This window comes from Bombina bombina, chromosome 6, assembly GCF_027579735.1.
Source record: "Bombina bombina isolate aBomBom1 chromosome 6, aBomBom1.pri, whole genome shotgun sequence".
NCBI lineage: Eukaryota > Metazoa > Chordata > Amphibia > Anura > Bombinatoridae > Bombina > Bombina bombina.
The window spans coordinates 114,207,358-114,223,814 of NC_069504.1; the positions used below are offsets into that span (position 1 = coordinate 114,207,358).

Sequence of the window (16,457 nt, forward strand, 5' to 3'; positions counted from 1 at the left end):
AGCTACTTCTAATCCCCCCTCTAATTCTACTCCAATTTCTATTTTTTCTATCACTGTCTCCCCATCACCCCAAGTCCACTGCCTTGGAGTCAAACTTGACTCAAATTTGTCCTTCATCCCCCACATCCAATTGCTTTTTTCATCCTGCCACAACCACCTACTCAATATCTCCAAAATTCGTCAGTTTATGAGTGCTGAAACTACTAAACAGCTAATGAATGGTGAGTTATGAAAAGTAGGGTTGAAAAAGAGAGTATAGTTGCGATGGATCTAATGGGATTTATGATATAGAAAATTATGGTACCAGAATATAACTTAACAAATGGAATAAATAGTGTGGCAAAACTGGTAGAACTAGCATGGTAAAATAAGTAAATAGGAGTAAGCAGGGTACGACATAGACAAGATAAGTCTTGTAGTTAAATCTCCTAAAGTAGGAGGTATATTATTATGGGGTGGGGGGGGGAGGTGGGCATCTAAGTATGGGAGATATGATAACATAAACTCTACGTTATTGAAATAATTAAAATAATTGGTAAGAGCAAATAGTAATAAAGATGTATGACTTCAATTGGGGACACTTAAAATGGGCTGAGACGAATTGTGTTTCAAGGATATGTACCAGAATAAGGAAGGGGAGACTATCCATAATAAAGGGATATAATAAGCCCTTGGTGGGACAAGCCAGGCTTGACTATATGAATGGGAGACTTCAATGTCTGTCAGGTTATCAAGGCTGAAGTGGGTGGATGTACCAGTCATATATAGTAGCTCTGGTTATGCAGCGGTTAAACAAGTATTAATGGCAATATGTGGTTAAAACTAAAATTCTTCAATAAAGCCATACACCTGCAAGAAATAGGCACCCACTGCTCCGGCCGCCAGCAGAAGAGTGACCAAATTAAAGGCTGCACCATAGCACTAGAAGTATATCTACTACATCAGAGATCTCCTTTAAATTGGAAGGTACATGTAGAGGCAAGGGTCCAGCCTTAGCCAAGCAAACATGGTAGTGAAATAAAGATATCGCTATGTAATAATGCTATTTATCCCATAAAATGTGTGACTAATATGTGAGAAGTCTGAGAGTGTAAATGAATAAACATACATACAACCACAGTAGAAACTGAAAGTAAACATCAACTGGCTGTTAAAGAGAGTGCTACAAACAGTCAGAGCCTAGAGCTGAGGGGGGTGTCCTGGAATACATACATCATAAAAACTTACTCACATTGTCTATATGGAAATATAACCCATGGTGATTGAGCCAGGAACACTGAAAACGTACAGTTAGTATGATATCTGAGATAAATATTAATAAGAAGGCATTTACATAGAACTACTGAGATATGAAATGACCTCCATGCCATATGGTGTGTGAACAGTAAGACCGGGCATATCTCTACAAATAATTCTTTGCACTAAGGGGAACATCCTCTACAAATTTAACAAGTTGTCACTATAGTTTAAGGCAGTGAAACATAGAAGCTAGGACCTCTATAGATTAAAGGTGCAGTAGGCAGTTGGCTATCACGGTGGAATATGTGACAACCTAGGTCATTAATAGTTTTAAGCAGAAATCTCACACTTAACTAACTACAGCTGTAGGAGCATATGTAACGTTCTAATAGGCAGTTAAGTACAATAGATAACCTCCACTGTAATACCTCTAGTGATCAGCAAATACAGAAACATCCCCTGTATATGTTAGTGAGACAAACAGATAGTGGCACTTTAAAAAGTTAGCACAGTAAGGAATTCACTTAGCCATACACCAAATAACACAATGAACTTGGCCTTGAGAACAAATATAGAAAAACTGTAACTTTAAACATGCAAATAACGATGTTGGAAACAGGCTTATGTAAGATTAAAGCTAGGGACATGGAACAGTACTTGCTTAATCTGTGGTTTTATGAGTGGTATCTGTCAGTTTGATACAGAAAATTAAAAATAATATGGAATGGCAAATGCCAAACTCTTTAACAAAGGTAGTACAGAGCAATCCTAGCAGACCTAGAAATATAAAAAAAATCTGTAACTATGCTAATATAAACAATTCAAGGCATTGCAAAATAGACAGCAACATGTCACCCAACCTCTTGAAATAGTAGCAGAAACAATTGTGGGTATGAGAACAAGAAAGTCTGTCCAGCAACAACAAGCTAACCAGTAACAAGCTTGGTCAATGTTAGACTTGGAAGGCATATCACAAATAAAGAAAGAAAAGGGAGCTGTCTTTTCTATTACGTGACAGGCAAAAAACATAAAACATGGTGGAGGTGGCTGTGCACGGAAGGTCCAGCTAGTGTGCAGATTTCTAACCCTCACCCTTCTTCTGTGCCTGCGGGGTAAATGTATATGTCCACTGGGTGATTACGGGTCTGCTAAGGATCATCCCAAAACAAACTGCTGGCCTGAGAGTCATTGTAGAAAGCAGGAGAGCAGGCGCTTCAACGGAAGGAGAGAGCAGCACTACTTGTGATCCATACCGCCCTTCACTTTCAACAGTAATAGCCAAGGCGCCTTTCTGCATATTCCCCTGCACACGTGTCTTTTCTTCTAGGTGCGAGGCTGTCAAGACTAGGTCCATCTGTAGGCTAGGACTCGTCCAATTACAGGGCTCTGGAACAGAAGAGCTCATAGTTAGCACCATGCTGGCTTCTCTCTGTTCTTCTGTAACCTCCAAGCCATAGCGCCGTGAGAAGTGTTCTGCTTCTGTCATCCAAGATGGCGGTTGTCGCGGCTCAACTGCAATGTCTGAGCGCCTCTTCTCACATTCGGCCAAAACTTCTGAGGTGGCGACATATGTATTGTGGGGCTTGAAAGCCTCAGCTATTGTGTTTAAAAGCGCTTTGTTGTGGCGCTCCAAAAGCCCCATTATCTGGTTGAGGATGAACGCAGCCATATTGCTGTGTGTCAGAAAAGATTACAAACAGGGTCTATAGAAGTATTCAGTACTGCGAAAATGCCTACAATGCAGCAAAAAGATAGCCTTCTCCATGAATCTGCATAGTGGGGTAAAAAAAATAAGTAGAGTATGCAATAAATCCTTTAAAATTGCGAGATGTTTTAGGAGCTCTGAAAATGTACGTCTTGTCTCAGTGGTAGTTGGCCCCGCCCCCCCCCCCCCCGACTTGACTACTTTAATAACCTACTTACTGACCTACGTCTCTTCTGCCTCTCCCCCCTTCAGTCCATCCTGAATGCCTCTGCCAGGCTATTCCACCTCTCCCAATGCTCTGTATCTGCTGCACCTCTCTGCGAGTCCCTTCACTGACTCCCCATTCACAGCAGAATTAAATTCAAATTTTTCACCTTAACCTACAAAGCCCTCACTAATGCTGCCCCACCCTACCTGTCCTCACTCATCAACAAATATACTCCAGCCCACCCCTAAAATCCAACAATGACTTACTCCTTGCATCCTCTTCCATCACCTCCTCCTATGCTAGACTACAGGAATTTTCTCGTGCGGCACCTCCCTAAAGACCTTTTTGTTCAGGGAAGCTTATAACCCAACTAATGAATTTCACTTACCTAACAATTGCCCTCATCAAACTCCTCACTAACATATTTCTCACCTCTGCAGTCCCCACCTCCTGTTTCCCATCCTCCTACCCATCTAGATTGTATGTTCCCACGGGAATAGGGCCCTCAATTCCCCCTCTGTTTGTTAAATTTTGTCTTATATTATAATGTTTCACGGTTGTACTTTTATCTTTGTACCCATGGACAGTGCTGTGAAATCTATTGGTGCATTAGAGAATAATAATAATAATATTCAGTTGCAAAAATGTTTTCGCAATATTAAATATTCGCATTTTCGAGTACACTTTTCGAGAATACGTCATGACCTTTGCGCAACAGATTTGGGTTTTTGTGGGGCTTCTTTTTCTATTTGTCTTCTCCATTGACTTCTATGTGGAATAAGTGGACGCGCATAAAATTTTGCAGTTTGCATTACATGGCTTTCTCAACTTATAATAGCTGCGCAACCCCAAATGTGAAAAAGTCAGAACACGCACAGAGTTTTCTCAACTGATTTGCCACGTGACTTGTAATCTTGCCCTTAATGAGATCCAAATACATAAAACCATAATTAATCTATAGTTTCAACTTGTTACTAAACAGGTTCTGGGAAAGGACTTTGCGGGGGTTAAACACACAATTAGAGCATATCATTTTTTTTACTATCATGGCCTTTAAGTGAGTGCATAAATGCTTAGAAATTCCTGACTTTTTATAGTTGACTTTTATATCTCTTTAATAAGTGTTCTGTAGTTGAAAAAGTATGTAATACCAACATATTGTACATACTTTACCAAATATATTTTTCCCCAGGCGTGTGAGGTAATTTCAGTTTTTTTACAGATAAATGCAATTGTAGCTCATAATCAGACAGTATGTCTCCAAGAGTTCAAAAAAGATTAAAACACTATTAATGTACATGTTCACTCTATAAACTATTCTTACTTTCTATTCCATTAAAAAAACAAATACACCAGAACATTTATTTAATTTATGTGTGTTCTACAGGAAATAGTTCTCATTCTTTCACACTACTACCACATTTAAAATCCATTGGAAGTTTGTGGTAAATGTCAGACTATACTATGTGGCATGTGTTTACTATAGAGAAATGCAAAGAATTGTGGGAAATAACAGAGTAGAGAAGAAATGGGTGACGTGATATGTAAAGTCTTTTGGAGCGAGTAATAGGTCTAGGGAAAGAGGAATGTTGAGAATTATGGGAAAGAAGAGTGATGCTAAAATGAGCATAGAGAATGTTGCAGAAAAAAATGCGAAGAATCTTCAGAGAAGGAATGTGGAGAATTATTGACTGAAGATTAAGGAAAATTGGGGTAAGGAAAAAGTTTTGAATAGTTTAAGAAGGAAATTCCAGAAAGATGAATTTAGAGAATTCTGAGCAATACATGATGGAACCTTGTGAAAGTTATATAGAGAATTCTGAGAAGAGAAATATATTTCTTAATAGGAATTTTTAAAAAATTTGAAGGAACAATTAGGAATATAAATATAGAAATTAACAAGTTTAGATCAGGGATAACAAACACTGTGTCAGGTCTTACCTAATTCCCAGTCTGGCTCCCGGTCTCAGCGACCACCAAGAGTAATTTCTTTAGTTTCGGTGTCCCATGTGGGGGGGGGGACCGAGACTCAACTCCTACAGCTGCTACTGCAGCTGTCTAGGCGCGCTTGGGTGCGTGCTGCCTAGATTTAGATGGGCCATGTCCTAATTACTGGAACTCCCACCTGGAGGCTATTGGAGTGGGAGTTCCTATAAAAGGTCACTTAGCCCACCACTCTATTGCCTCGCCTACCTTGTTCCTGGAGTTTGGCATACTCACCTGGTTCCTGAAAGTCAAGCATACTTACCTGATACCTGCATATGCTAACTTTGCTCCAGAGACCTAGCATACTTACTTTGCATTTGCATATGCTTTCCTGGTTCCTGAAAGCCAAGCATAATGACCTGATACCTGTGTATACTCACCTTGTTCCAGAGACCAAGCATACTTTCCTGATTTCTGTGTATGCTCACCTTGTTCCTGAAGCTGTGCCTGCTGTACCTACCTGGTATTCTGTGACAGTCTCACCAACAGTACCGTTTGGTATCCTGTGCCTGCTGAGTATCTTGTGTCTGCTATACCAGTAACAGCTTTCATTAAACCAGCTGTGACTGCTGCACTTACCTGGTATCATGTGACAGTCTCACCAACAGTACCCGCTGGATACCCTGTGCCTGCTGAGTATCCTGTGTCTACTATACCGGTAACAGATTTCCTTCAACCAGCTGTACTTACCTGATATTCTGTGACAGTCTCACCCTCTACTGCACAATTCAAGCATCAGTGTCCCCTGGACTTTATTACTGCAACCTACTTAAATATTCTGAACTTTGTATTGGACGTTAGTGTTCTGCATTGGGCATATGTTCAAACTTGCTGTTTCTGTGATCTTCAATTTGATCTACCAACTATTCTTTTGCTTATCATTCAGTAAAGCTTCTTGCATTCTGAGTTCCCCACACCCTAACCTCCTCACACACTCGCATGCTTACCCAAGATAGCACACAGAAAAGAACAAAAAAACAAATGAGTTTCTGGGATTCATTGTTGGCATTGCACTACCACCAAAATGCTTACAAGAAACACCCTACTGCATGCTTCCCCATTACTTGACTGGATAATTCAGGAAATACAAATATGGAATATTCTAAAAGGATATGCATGTTGAGAGATAAAAATGTATAAGTTTGCGTGACATCTTAGCCGTACTTATGGCAGAATGGTGATATAATTGAGAGGTCAACTGCACCTATGTGATAATATTGCATTGCAAAAATATTGTTGTCATGACATGAGTTGACTGAAACATTAATGTTGCAACAATACTGTCATGAAGACTTCATTATTTTACACAACTTTTCAACAACTTCCTAACAGAACTATCTAAAAAATGCAAGGCTTTTTACCTACATCTGGTGAAACAGATAAAAGGTGCAATTTGCTTGTCCCAGGAGAGTGATTTTTATGATCCAACCTGTCAACACAGAGTTACAGAAAGCAATTTCTTCTAGTAAGTCAGAAACCTAAGGGGGAATAGAGTTTAAACTTTGGGATACCTCAAGATATGTTTGACCACATCTATGTTACTGGATGACCAAACATCACAGACATGCCATGTTTGGAATCAAAATAATCCTCATGATGTCACAATGAAATTGCTTATAAATGTATGTGTACTGTATATACATAACTAAAATTATAAGGTATCTTATAACTTCCGCCAGGGCTTGCAGTTTAGTTTAAGGCCTGCCATAAAAAGGGGTAGTTAACTTCCTTGCAAACTCTGGAAGGGGCCTGGTTAGAAACTTGACCTTAGGAAAATAATTATTTAATAGTAAATTCAGGAAAATAATATTGTCTTTCACATGGGAAGCATATCATATTCCATTTCATTTCCTTGGAGCAGAGGCTAATCTGGTAAAGTTATAGATTCTATTATATTTTCTCCTTTTGTATGTATTTGTGTTTGTTATTTAATTTTTTTAAATAAATGCACTGTGATTCTCTTTTCTGTTCATAATAAATGTTACTTTATTAAGTTTTTGCCTTTAGCTTATATTTGAACCGCATTATGGAAATGACTGGTAATAACAGTATTGTGTTTTCTTACTTGATTTTTCTCGAATTGTGTTTTGGGATCTGTTAGTCTGGGTTTTTCCTTAGGATTTCCCATATAATCATCTTAAAGTTGTGACAGCAGAGATAGTTTTAATGTGAGTGGCAGTAAAGGGGGGTTTAGGCAATTTTCTGGGTCTAGCACAGAAGGGAGAGTGTTGGTTAAACCTTGCACCCACTGATCTAAATCACAGGCTTGACTGGAGTGGTTAAAGGGGAAAAGGGTTGGTTAAAGTGACATGAAACCCAAATGTTTTATTTAATGTTTCAGATAGAGAATAACATTTTTAAAAAGTTTCCAATTTACTTCTATTATCAGATTTTCTTTGAAATCATTCTATTCTTTGTTGAAGAGATATCTATATAGGTAGGGTGCACGCTTGGAGCACTACATAACAGGAAACAGCGCTGCCATCTAGTGTTCTTTCTAATGTATAAAATTGTTGCCAAACTGTTGCCAAATAGTGCTGTAGAAACGTGCACTATCCTGAGCTTACTTTCCTGCTTTTCAACAAAGGATTCCAAAAAAAATGAATGAATGTTGATAATAGAAGTAAACCAGAAAGTTATTTAAAATTGTATGTTCTATCTGAATCATGAAAGAAAAAAATGTGGGTTTTATGTCCCTTTAACCCTTTCTGTGACAAACTGGTGTATTTCACAAACACATTCACCATGGAAATGCTGAGACGACATTTTTGGCAATGATATTATTATTTATGGTTGATTATAGATGAAAGCTGGTTTGTGCAAAAAAAAGAATTCAGCCCTCTTTCTCTAATTTATATTAATTTATTCTTGTGCCTGTTGTGCCTGTTGTGCCTGTGATACCATAACATTTTCCTATGCTGCCTAACTGTGTGTTATAAAGTAAAAACAAATTCTCTAGAGCACCTTATTTCAGCTGAGAAATGCATGACCTCTTTTTCCTCTTGCTACAGCATAATGCCAGCTACCTTTAATGATTCCTTTTTTCTTGTAATTGCTTGAAGCCCCAGACAAAGCTGCGTGGCTGGCTTATACTGGATAGAACTACCAAATCATCATTGGACACAAAGTCCATTAATTAGGTTAAAATGTTTTTAACAAGCATTTTAATAAAGCTTTACAGCCTTATAACAGACTTAAAACTCATCCACAGAATCCCTATCGGATGTGCTACATTTTCATGCGAGAATAACTTAAATGCCGTTTTAAAATATTTATTTTTAAAAATGTAAGATATAATCATTGTCAATTCAACTCCCATTTAAATGTAGAATCAGGAAGATCATTTGGTGCTGTTATCTTTTTTCTTTCATTCATTAAAACACATTCTTAATTGATTAGTAAGTCAATTTGCTCTGCCTTTGACAGTGCCTATGAAATATAAAACAATGAAGATTGCATCCAAAGTGTTACTAATGGCAAATTTGATCATACTCACATTGCATCCAAAGTGTTACTAATGGCAAATTTGATCATATTTTTAGGGAAACATTATCTCCAGCGTAAATCATTGAATTATTGTTGTAAATTGCAATTTGTTTTGCTTATTTTCTGTTTCTGATGTCAGATTGTTTTCTTTTTTCGTGAGAGTCTAGTTGTGTCTGTAAACCTTAGGGGGTTCTTTAAATATTAAATGCTTAAGCACTTACGGCTTGAAATGGCGGACTGGTTGAAACATAATTATGTTGTAGGAAATGGATTTTTAAGCAGACATTATTTTGAGTTTCTACAATGAGATGTTCCGTTTTTGATCCTCTAAATGAAAATGTGCTTTTTTGTTTTCATCTTTGCAGGAGCAAATGTCTCAGGTATTAGATGCCATGTTCGAGAAACTGGTAGAATGCGGAGAACACATAATTGATCAAGGAGATGACGGAGATAATTTTTATGTGATTGACAGGTACGAAATACTAAAGCTTAAAGGGACACAAAATCCAAAATGTTTCTTTCATGATTCAGAGAGAGCATGCTATTTTATTCCATTTTCCAATTTATTTGTATTATCATATTTGCTTAAAGGGACACTCAAGTCAAAATAAACTTTTATAAATCAGGTAGAGCATGCAGTTTTTAAGACACTTTCCAGTTTACTTCCATTATCACATTTTGCACAGTCTTTTTATACACACTTTCTGAGGAACAAGATCCTGCTGAGCATATGCACAAGCTTACAGGGTATACATGTACTAGTCTGTGATTGGCTGATGTCTGTCACATGATACAGGGGGCTGGAAAAGTGGAGAAAAAATACATTTGTCAGAAAAAAATCTACTGCTTATTTGAAATTCAGATTAAGTGTTATTGCCTTTTTTATTATGCACCTGTTAATTGTGTAATTCTACTCCATTGAGTGGTCCTTTTCTGGACTATTCTGGTATCTTTTGTTTAAGGAGTATCAATGCACTATTGAGAGATAGCTGAACACATTGGATAAGCCAATGACAAGATCCATATATATATATATATATGCAGCTTCCAACCAGCAGCTAACTCCCAGTAAAATATTGCTTCCCCTGAGCCTACATAGAAATCCTTTTAAACAAAGCATAACAAAGGAACAATGGAAATTATATAATATAAGCAAATTGTAAAACTGCATGCTTACCCTGAATCACAGAAGTTTCATTTTGACTTTACTGTCCCTTTAGGAAAATCTGCTTAGTGTTTAGAATACTAGAAAAATATTTAAAGGGACACAGTCTAGTCCAAAATAAACTTTCATGATTCAGATAGAGCAGGTAATATTAAACAATTTTCCAATTTACTTTTATCACCAATTTTGCTTTGTTCTCTTGGTATTCTTAGTTGAAAGCTTAACCTAGGAGGTTCATATGCTAATTTCTTAGACCTTGAAGGCCGCCTCTTAAGAATGCATTTTAACAGGTTTTTCACCACTAGAGGGTGATAGTTCATGTTTTTCATATAGATAACACTGTGCTCATGCACGTGAAGTTACCTGGAAGTTATCACTGATTGGCTAAACTGCAAGTCTGTCAAAAGAACTGAAACAAAGGGGCAGTTTGCAGAGGCTTAGATACAAGATAATCACAGAGGTAAAAAAATATAAAAATATAAAAAACGGAAACAATAACAATTCTGGTGTAGACTGTCCCTTTAATTTGTACTCTTAATTTTGTAAAACACCACTATTCCCTGCACAAGAGATAAGAATGAGCACCTAGGTACAAGATTTAAAAAAAGATGAATTAGATCAATTATTTGCACAGAGTTCAGGTGATCACATTGCAACACATGGGCTTAGATTCATAGACACTTATGTGGTTGTCAAGGGGCCTAATTGTAGAAGCAATAAAATGAATTGCAGATCACTTTTCCGTTATTGTTAGTGGATGTTATTTCCATTAATATCTATAGTTACGTGGGTTGCCCAATACATAATGTCTCGTACATCAAAGGATTTGGAGAAACAATTAATACAACTGTAACATTTAGGAAACACATTAGCAAATGATTTATGTAAATTTTTGTAATTGTCTCGCTGGATAGAACAAAAGGTGTCTAAAGGGAGTATCTAAGGGGGTTTTGAGGCATTCTAGAGTCACAAAATAAGAAAACTACTCCCGCTGCAATAACATTTAAAATGGACCTTTATTCCATATCAGTGCAGGTTAACAAGCAATGTTTTGGGCGCAATGCTAGCCGTTATTCATGCATGTGGTTTGGATGGGCTTGGTAAGCCTCCTCCGTGTTCTGCTGGAATAGAGTGTTGTCTCCTTACTGAATATTTGTAGTTCTAGAGACACAAGCAGAATTTTTCATCTACATCTTGGCCAAGCATGCAGAATTCATAAAGACTCTACTTCCATTTGTTTTACTGAATCTAGACTCTTATATCAGAGCCTCTTTATTGTGCATCACTCGTCTTGTGAAAGATCACAATAGTGCACCTACCCTAAGTAAAGACACAATGGTTTATGCATTCAAAATTGAAATACATACAAATAATAGCAGCGTGTTTCTATTATCCAATTGACATCATCCTCTTGGTTTCTTTTTTGAAATTTAACTCCATACACCATGTTGTTATATATATAAAAATCACCATAGAACAAGCCAACAAGTTATCGAGCTGGTGTTCATTCCTGAGAGTGTGCTTCTTTTTATGTATATTTATTTATATATATATATATATATATATATATATATATATATAAACATTTTATAGGTATGGACACTCACAGGATTTAACATTTAATTATGTTAAATCGTGTGAGTACCCATGCTTATGAAATTTGTATGTGAACTATAATTTTGGATTGCACCCAGGTCACATGTGGATTGCATAAGGTGGAGTGCTTGGTCAACTACTCTGCATTATTTATATATATATATATATATATATATATATATATATATTGTGTGTGTGTGTGTGTATACTGTGTGTGTTATTAGTTAAAAACCTAAAATCTGTCGGAGAGAAATCATCCTGATCCGATCTGGATGATTGACAGTCCCTGCTTGTATGTGATTGGCCGCAAGAGAGCAGGGGACAGCATTGCCCAAGTGTCTGTTTGTGCAATGTTAAATGCGGGCAGCAAGCCCAGACGGACAGGTTCACAGTAGCGAATCTTGTCCGTACGGTCATTAATAAATGGGGCCCATATACATAATAGATAATTATCGATTTAATAGATAATTATAGACTTAATGGTACTTCACAACAATAAAGTTATAGGAAATCGCTTTACTAGTTGTACATGAAGACATGGAAGCAACAGAAAAAGTCAGGTTTTTATCCCACTTTATAAATCACTAGTCAGACCTTATCTTAAATACTCTATACAATTCCAGAAACTGTATCTCCGAGGATATAAAAAAAATTATAATTAGTCACCTGGGTGTTATACTTTGCTCCCAAAATGTATTTTCTTAAAATAAAAGAAACTGATATTTTGAATCTGAATTTTATTTTAAATCTTTTCTTTACAGGGGAACATATGACATCTATGTAAAAATAGATGGTGTTGAAAAGTGTGTTGGCGCTTATGATAATCATGGGAGCTTTGGAGAACTGGCACTGATGTACAACACACCTAGAGCGGCTACAATTATTGCCACATCTACTGGTGCTATATGGTGTTTAGTAAGTGCACAATACCAAATCAATATAACAGAAACAGTCACTTCTATATTTTGTCTTGATATCTTTTTGTTTGTAAAACTGTATATGATTTATGCATCGATGCACCAAATTGATGGTTAACATTGATGAAAATAAGATTGACTCAAATGGAGTAAATAATAAAGTTGTATATATCTCAACACTATAAAAATATAACTTGGGGTTGGGCATAATGATGGTACCTTGTTTATCTGAGGATGGCTATTTTAAAGGTGGGATATTGGTGGTCCTGGTATTGAGCTGTCTTGTCAATGATTGAACACTATGGGGCATGTCTTAAGCATAAAGTGGGACATAAACATAGGTTCGAGCTACCCCACAATTTGCTGGAGCTCTATTTTCATCTTATTTCTGCCACCTCTAGTGCACTCCTCAAATTTGAAATGCGCGTGGGGCATTTACATTTTGAATAAAAGCATTATTGCAATATTCTTCCATAAGTAAAAATGCTTTTAGTAAAATGTGTTACTTTTTTCAGTGACATATGCAGATATGCTGTGAGGGTCCGTGCACCAGTATTTAAGCTCATAGAGCTGACAGTGGTGTGTATGGTGTCTGTGAATACTTAGTTTGTGTCAAACAATCCACTGCTGAAAACCTGAAAATGTGTGGTGTTTGAATACTGGTGCACGGCCCTTATGGCATATGTGTGTATGCCACAGAAAAACAGCAATAACTTGTATTAACATTTTATTAGCATTAAGCATTTTTGTTAATAGAAGTATACTGGAAAATGTTTCTATGAAATACTGAAATGCAGCAATCGAGTTTTATTATTAAGTGGACTTGAACTGATTAATTCAAATTTTAATTTTCAATATCATTTTGTACCTTATTGTTTCCTTTTAGTAGAGTTATTTGGAAACAGACAAGCAGATTAGTCAGGTTAGCTATAAAGATTTGGATGGGGATTATTGGCCTCATGCAGGCAAGAGGTAGAAGCATTTTACTGGATGAAAAATTCATGTTATGTTTTTGAAACCCCATTGGGAGTCCAGGAACTGTCAGACACCCTCAGCAGCAAATGCTCAAGCAATCAGAATGTGGTCCTGCTGCTTTATCCCCTCGAGTTTTGTCTTTTACAGGAGCCTCTGGCTTGTGATCATGCTGTGGAGCTGTATAATCCTGCAGCAGAAGAGGGCACTTTATTAGCAAAATACTGAAAGGTCAGGGACAGGGGACTTAAAAAAAGGAGATTTAAAAAGCTTAGTTAGAGACACTGAGCGCAACACTTATATTGATTAATGTAAGTGATGCTACTGTACAAAATGCCTAATACCTTTCCCTGTATTAAAGGCACATTGAGGTGGGGGGTTTTTAAACTGATTTTCCTATGCTTAACATGGTTAAAGGGACAGTCAAGTCCAAAAAATACTTTTATGATTTAAATAGGGAATGTAATTTTAAACAACTTTCCAATTTACTTTTATCACCAATTTTGCTTTGTTCTCTTGGTATTCATAGTTGAAAGCTGAACCTAGGAGGTTTATATGCTAATTTCTTAGACCTTGAAGACTGCCTCTAATCTGAATGCATTTTGACCACCAGAGGGCATTGGTTCATGTGTTTCATATAGATAACATTAAACTCATGCACGTGAAGTTACCCTGGAGTGAGCACTGATTGGCTAAAATGCAAGTCTGTCAAAAGAGATAAGGGGGCAGTCTGCAGATGCTTAGATACAAGGTAATCACAGAGGTAAAAATTATATTAATACAACTGTGTTGGTTATGCAAAACTGGGGAATGGGTAATAAATGGATTATCTTTCTTTTTAAACAACAAAAATTCTGGTGTTGACTGTCCCTTTAATTGTCCTTTTTTGGATGGCATGTGGAGATTTGTACCTTCCAGCCAACAGAAGTGTTGGGAGTTGTCTCCATCAGCCACTGTGCAATATATTTTGCAATACCAGTAAGCTTCGCATTTTCATTTATACAAAATGTTTATATTTTAATGGTGCTCTATGATATGTGTAAATAAGGGGCCAAATTATCAAGCTCCGAATGGAGTTTGATGCCCCTGTTTCCGCACAAGCCTTCAGGCTTGCCGGAAACAGCAGTTATGAAGCAGCGGTCTTAAGACTGCTGCTCCATAACTGGTCCACTGCCTCTGAGGCTGCGGTCTGCAATCCACACAATCCTATACGATCTGCAGGGGACGGCATGATTTTTAATGGGATAGATATATTTTTTTCTTCAACACATCTGAAAGGAAGCATTTTACAATGTATGGCAGTTTTGAATACAAGTTTTTGCTCAGTGTACCTATTTTTGATTGCTAGATTTCAGAAGGTGCATCTGTCAGTACAGTTAAAAAGATGGAGGAGTTGCTCTGTATGTAAATGAAAATATAAAGGTTACTGAAATTGGAGGAACAAATGATGAGGTTGAAAGTATTTGGGTGGTTTTGGAAATTGGAGATAAAAATGTGTTTAGAATAGGGGTTGTATATAGGCCTCCATTGCAGGATGAAAAACTGGACAATCTGTTATTAGAAGAAATAGCCAAAATGACCATGAAGGGTAAGGTTATAGTAATGGCGGACTTTGAATCTCTGCTAGGGGAATCCCTTTAGCAATTAGTTAAGGAACCAACTCGTAAGGAAGCTATATTAGATCTAATATTTACAAACACTGATACAGTTTCAGATGTGTCTGTAGGTGAGAACTTAGGATCCAGTGATCATCAATCTGTTTGGTTTAGTATTCGTGTGCAGGAACTGTCCACCCAGACTGAAACAAAAGTTTTAGACTTTAGGAAGGCAGATTTTTCATTAATGGGAGAATACCTAAAAAACTATTTAAAAGGGAAACCTCTTATTACAGGGGTTCAAGAACAGTGGGAATTTGTGAAAGGTGTCATTTTAGATGCAACCGCACACTGTATTAGACATGTCTGTAAAAGTAAAAGAAAGCAGAAACCAATTTGGTTTTCCAAAGAAGTAGCACATGCTGTAAAGGCAAAAAAGATAGCTTATAAAAATTACAGACACACACAATCAGATGATGATATGAAAATATGGAGACTCCTACAAAAAAAGACTAAGCAGTTAATTAGGAAGGTTAAAGCTCATGCAGAAGAAAAAAGATAGCACAGTCAGTAAACCATGGGTACAAAACATTCTTTAGATATATCAGTGAAAGAAGAAAAAATAAGGAAGGAATAGTACAATTGAAATCAGTTGATAATAGCATAATAGAAGGAGATAAGCAAGTTGCAGACTGTTTCAATGATTACTTCTGTTCTGTTTTCACAAAAGATTGTGAAGATAGAATGTCTACATTAAGTGATGCTATGAAAAATAGAAACAAGCTTATCACTAATCTTTTTACAGAGGAAGAGGTTTTGTTAGCATTATCAAAAATAAATGTTAAAAAGGCAGTGGGTCCTGATAATATTCATCCAAGGGTTTTAAAAGAACTTTGATCAGTGCTAACTGTCCCATTAACTGATCTGTTTAATCAGTCACTATTAACAGGAGGTGTCCCAGATGATTGGAGAATAGCAAATGTAATACCTCTTCATAAAAAGGACAGTAGAGAGGAATCTGGTAACTACAGGCCAGTTAGTTTAACTTCAGTAGTAGGGAAATTAATGGAAAGCCTCTTAAAAGAAAGAATTATGACTTACATAAAGACAAACAATTTAGAGGACCAAAATCAGCATGGTTTTATTTCAGGGAGATCATGTCAGACTAATCTAATTGACTTCTTTATATATGTAACAAAAGTATTAGACAAGAGTGGAGCAGTTGATGTAGCATATCTAGATTTCAGCAAAGCATTTGACACCATCCCACACAATAAACTAATTCACAAACTGTATCTCCTTGGTCTAGACTAAAAAATTATGAACTGGGTGGAATGCTGGCTTAAAGGGACAGTTTACTCAAAAAATGTCTCCCCTTTAATTTGTTCCCAACGCTCCACTTTACCTGCTGGAGTGTATTAAATTGTTTACAAGCATTTCCATTAACCTTATGTTGGCATTTGGATTAGTTTATTTAGCTTGTGGTGTCCCCACCCATCCTGAAAGTTTTTGGCCACGAGGCCCAGCTGTATTAACACAGCCACTAGAAGAAATTACACTCCCAGGGGGTTATAGAAGATATAAGGTA

General features: G+C 36.9%; 1 protein-coding gene across 1 annotated transcript in view; it reads left to right on the forward strand.

Moving 5' to 3' along the window:
* The window catches only part of PRKAR2B (protein kinase cAMP-dependent type II regulatory subunit beta), a 414,633-nt gene that overhangs the window by 357,482 nt on the left and 40,694 nt on the right, over positions 1-16,457 (forward strand). The window contains exons 5-6 of the mRNA XM_053716571.1: positions 8,990-9,096; positions 12,147-12,300. Of these exons, the coding sequence (XP_053572546.1) occupies positions 8,990-9,096; positions 12,147-12,300 (261 nt within the window). The remainder of the gene's footprint in view (positions 1-8,989; positions 9,097-12,146; positions 12,301-16,457) is intronic.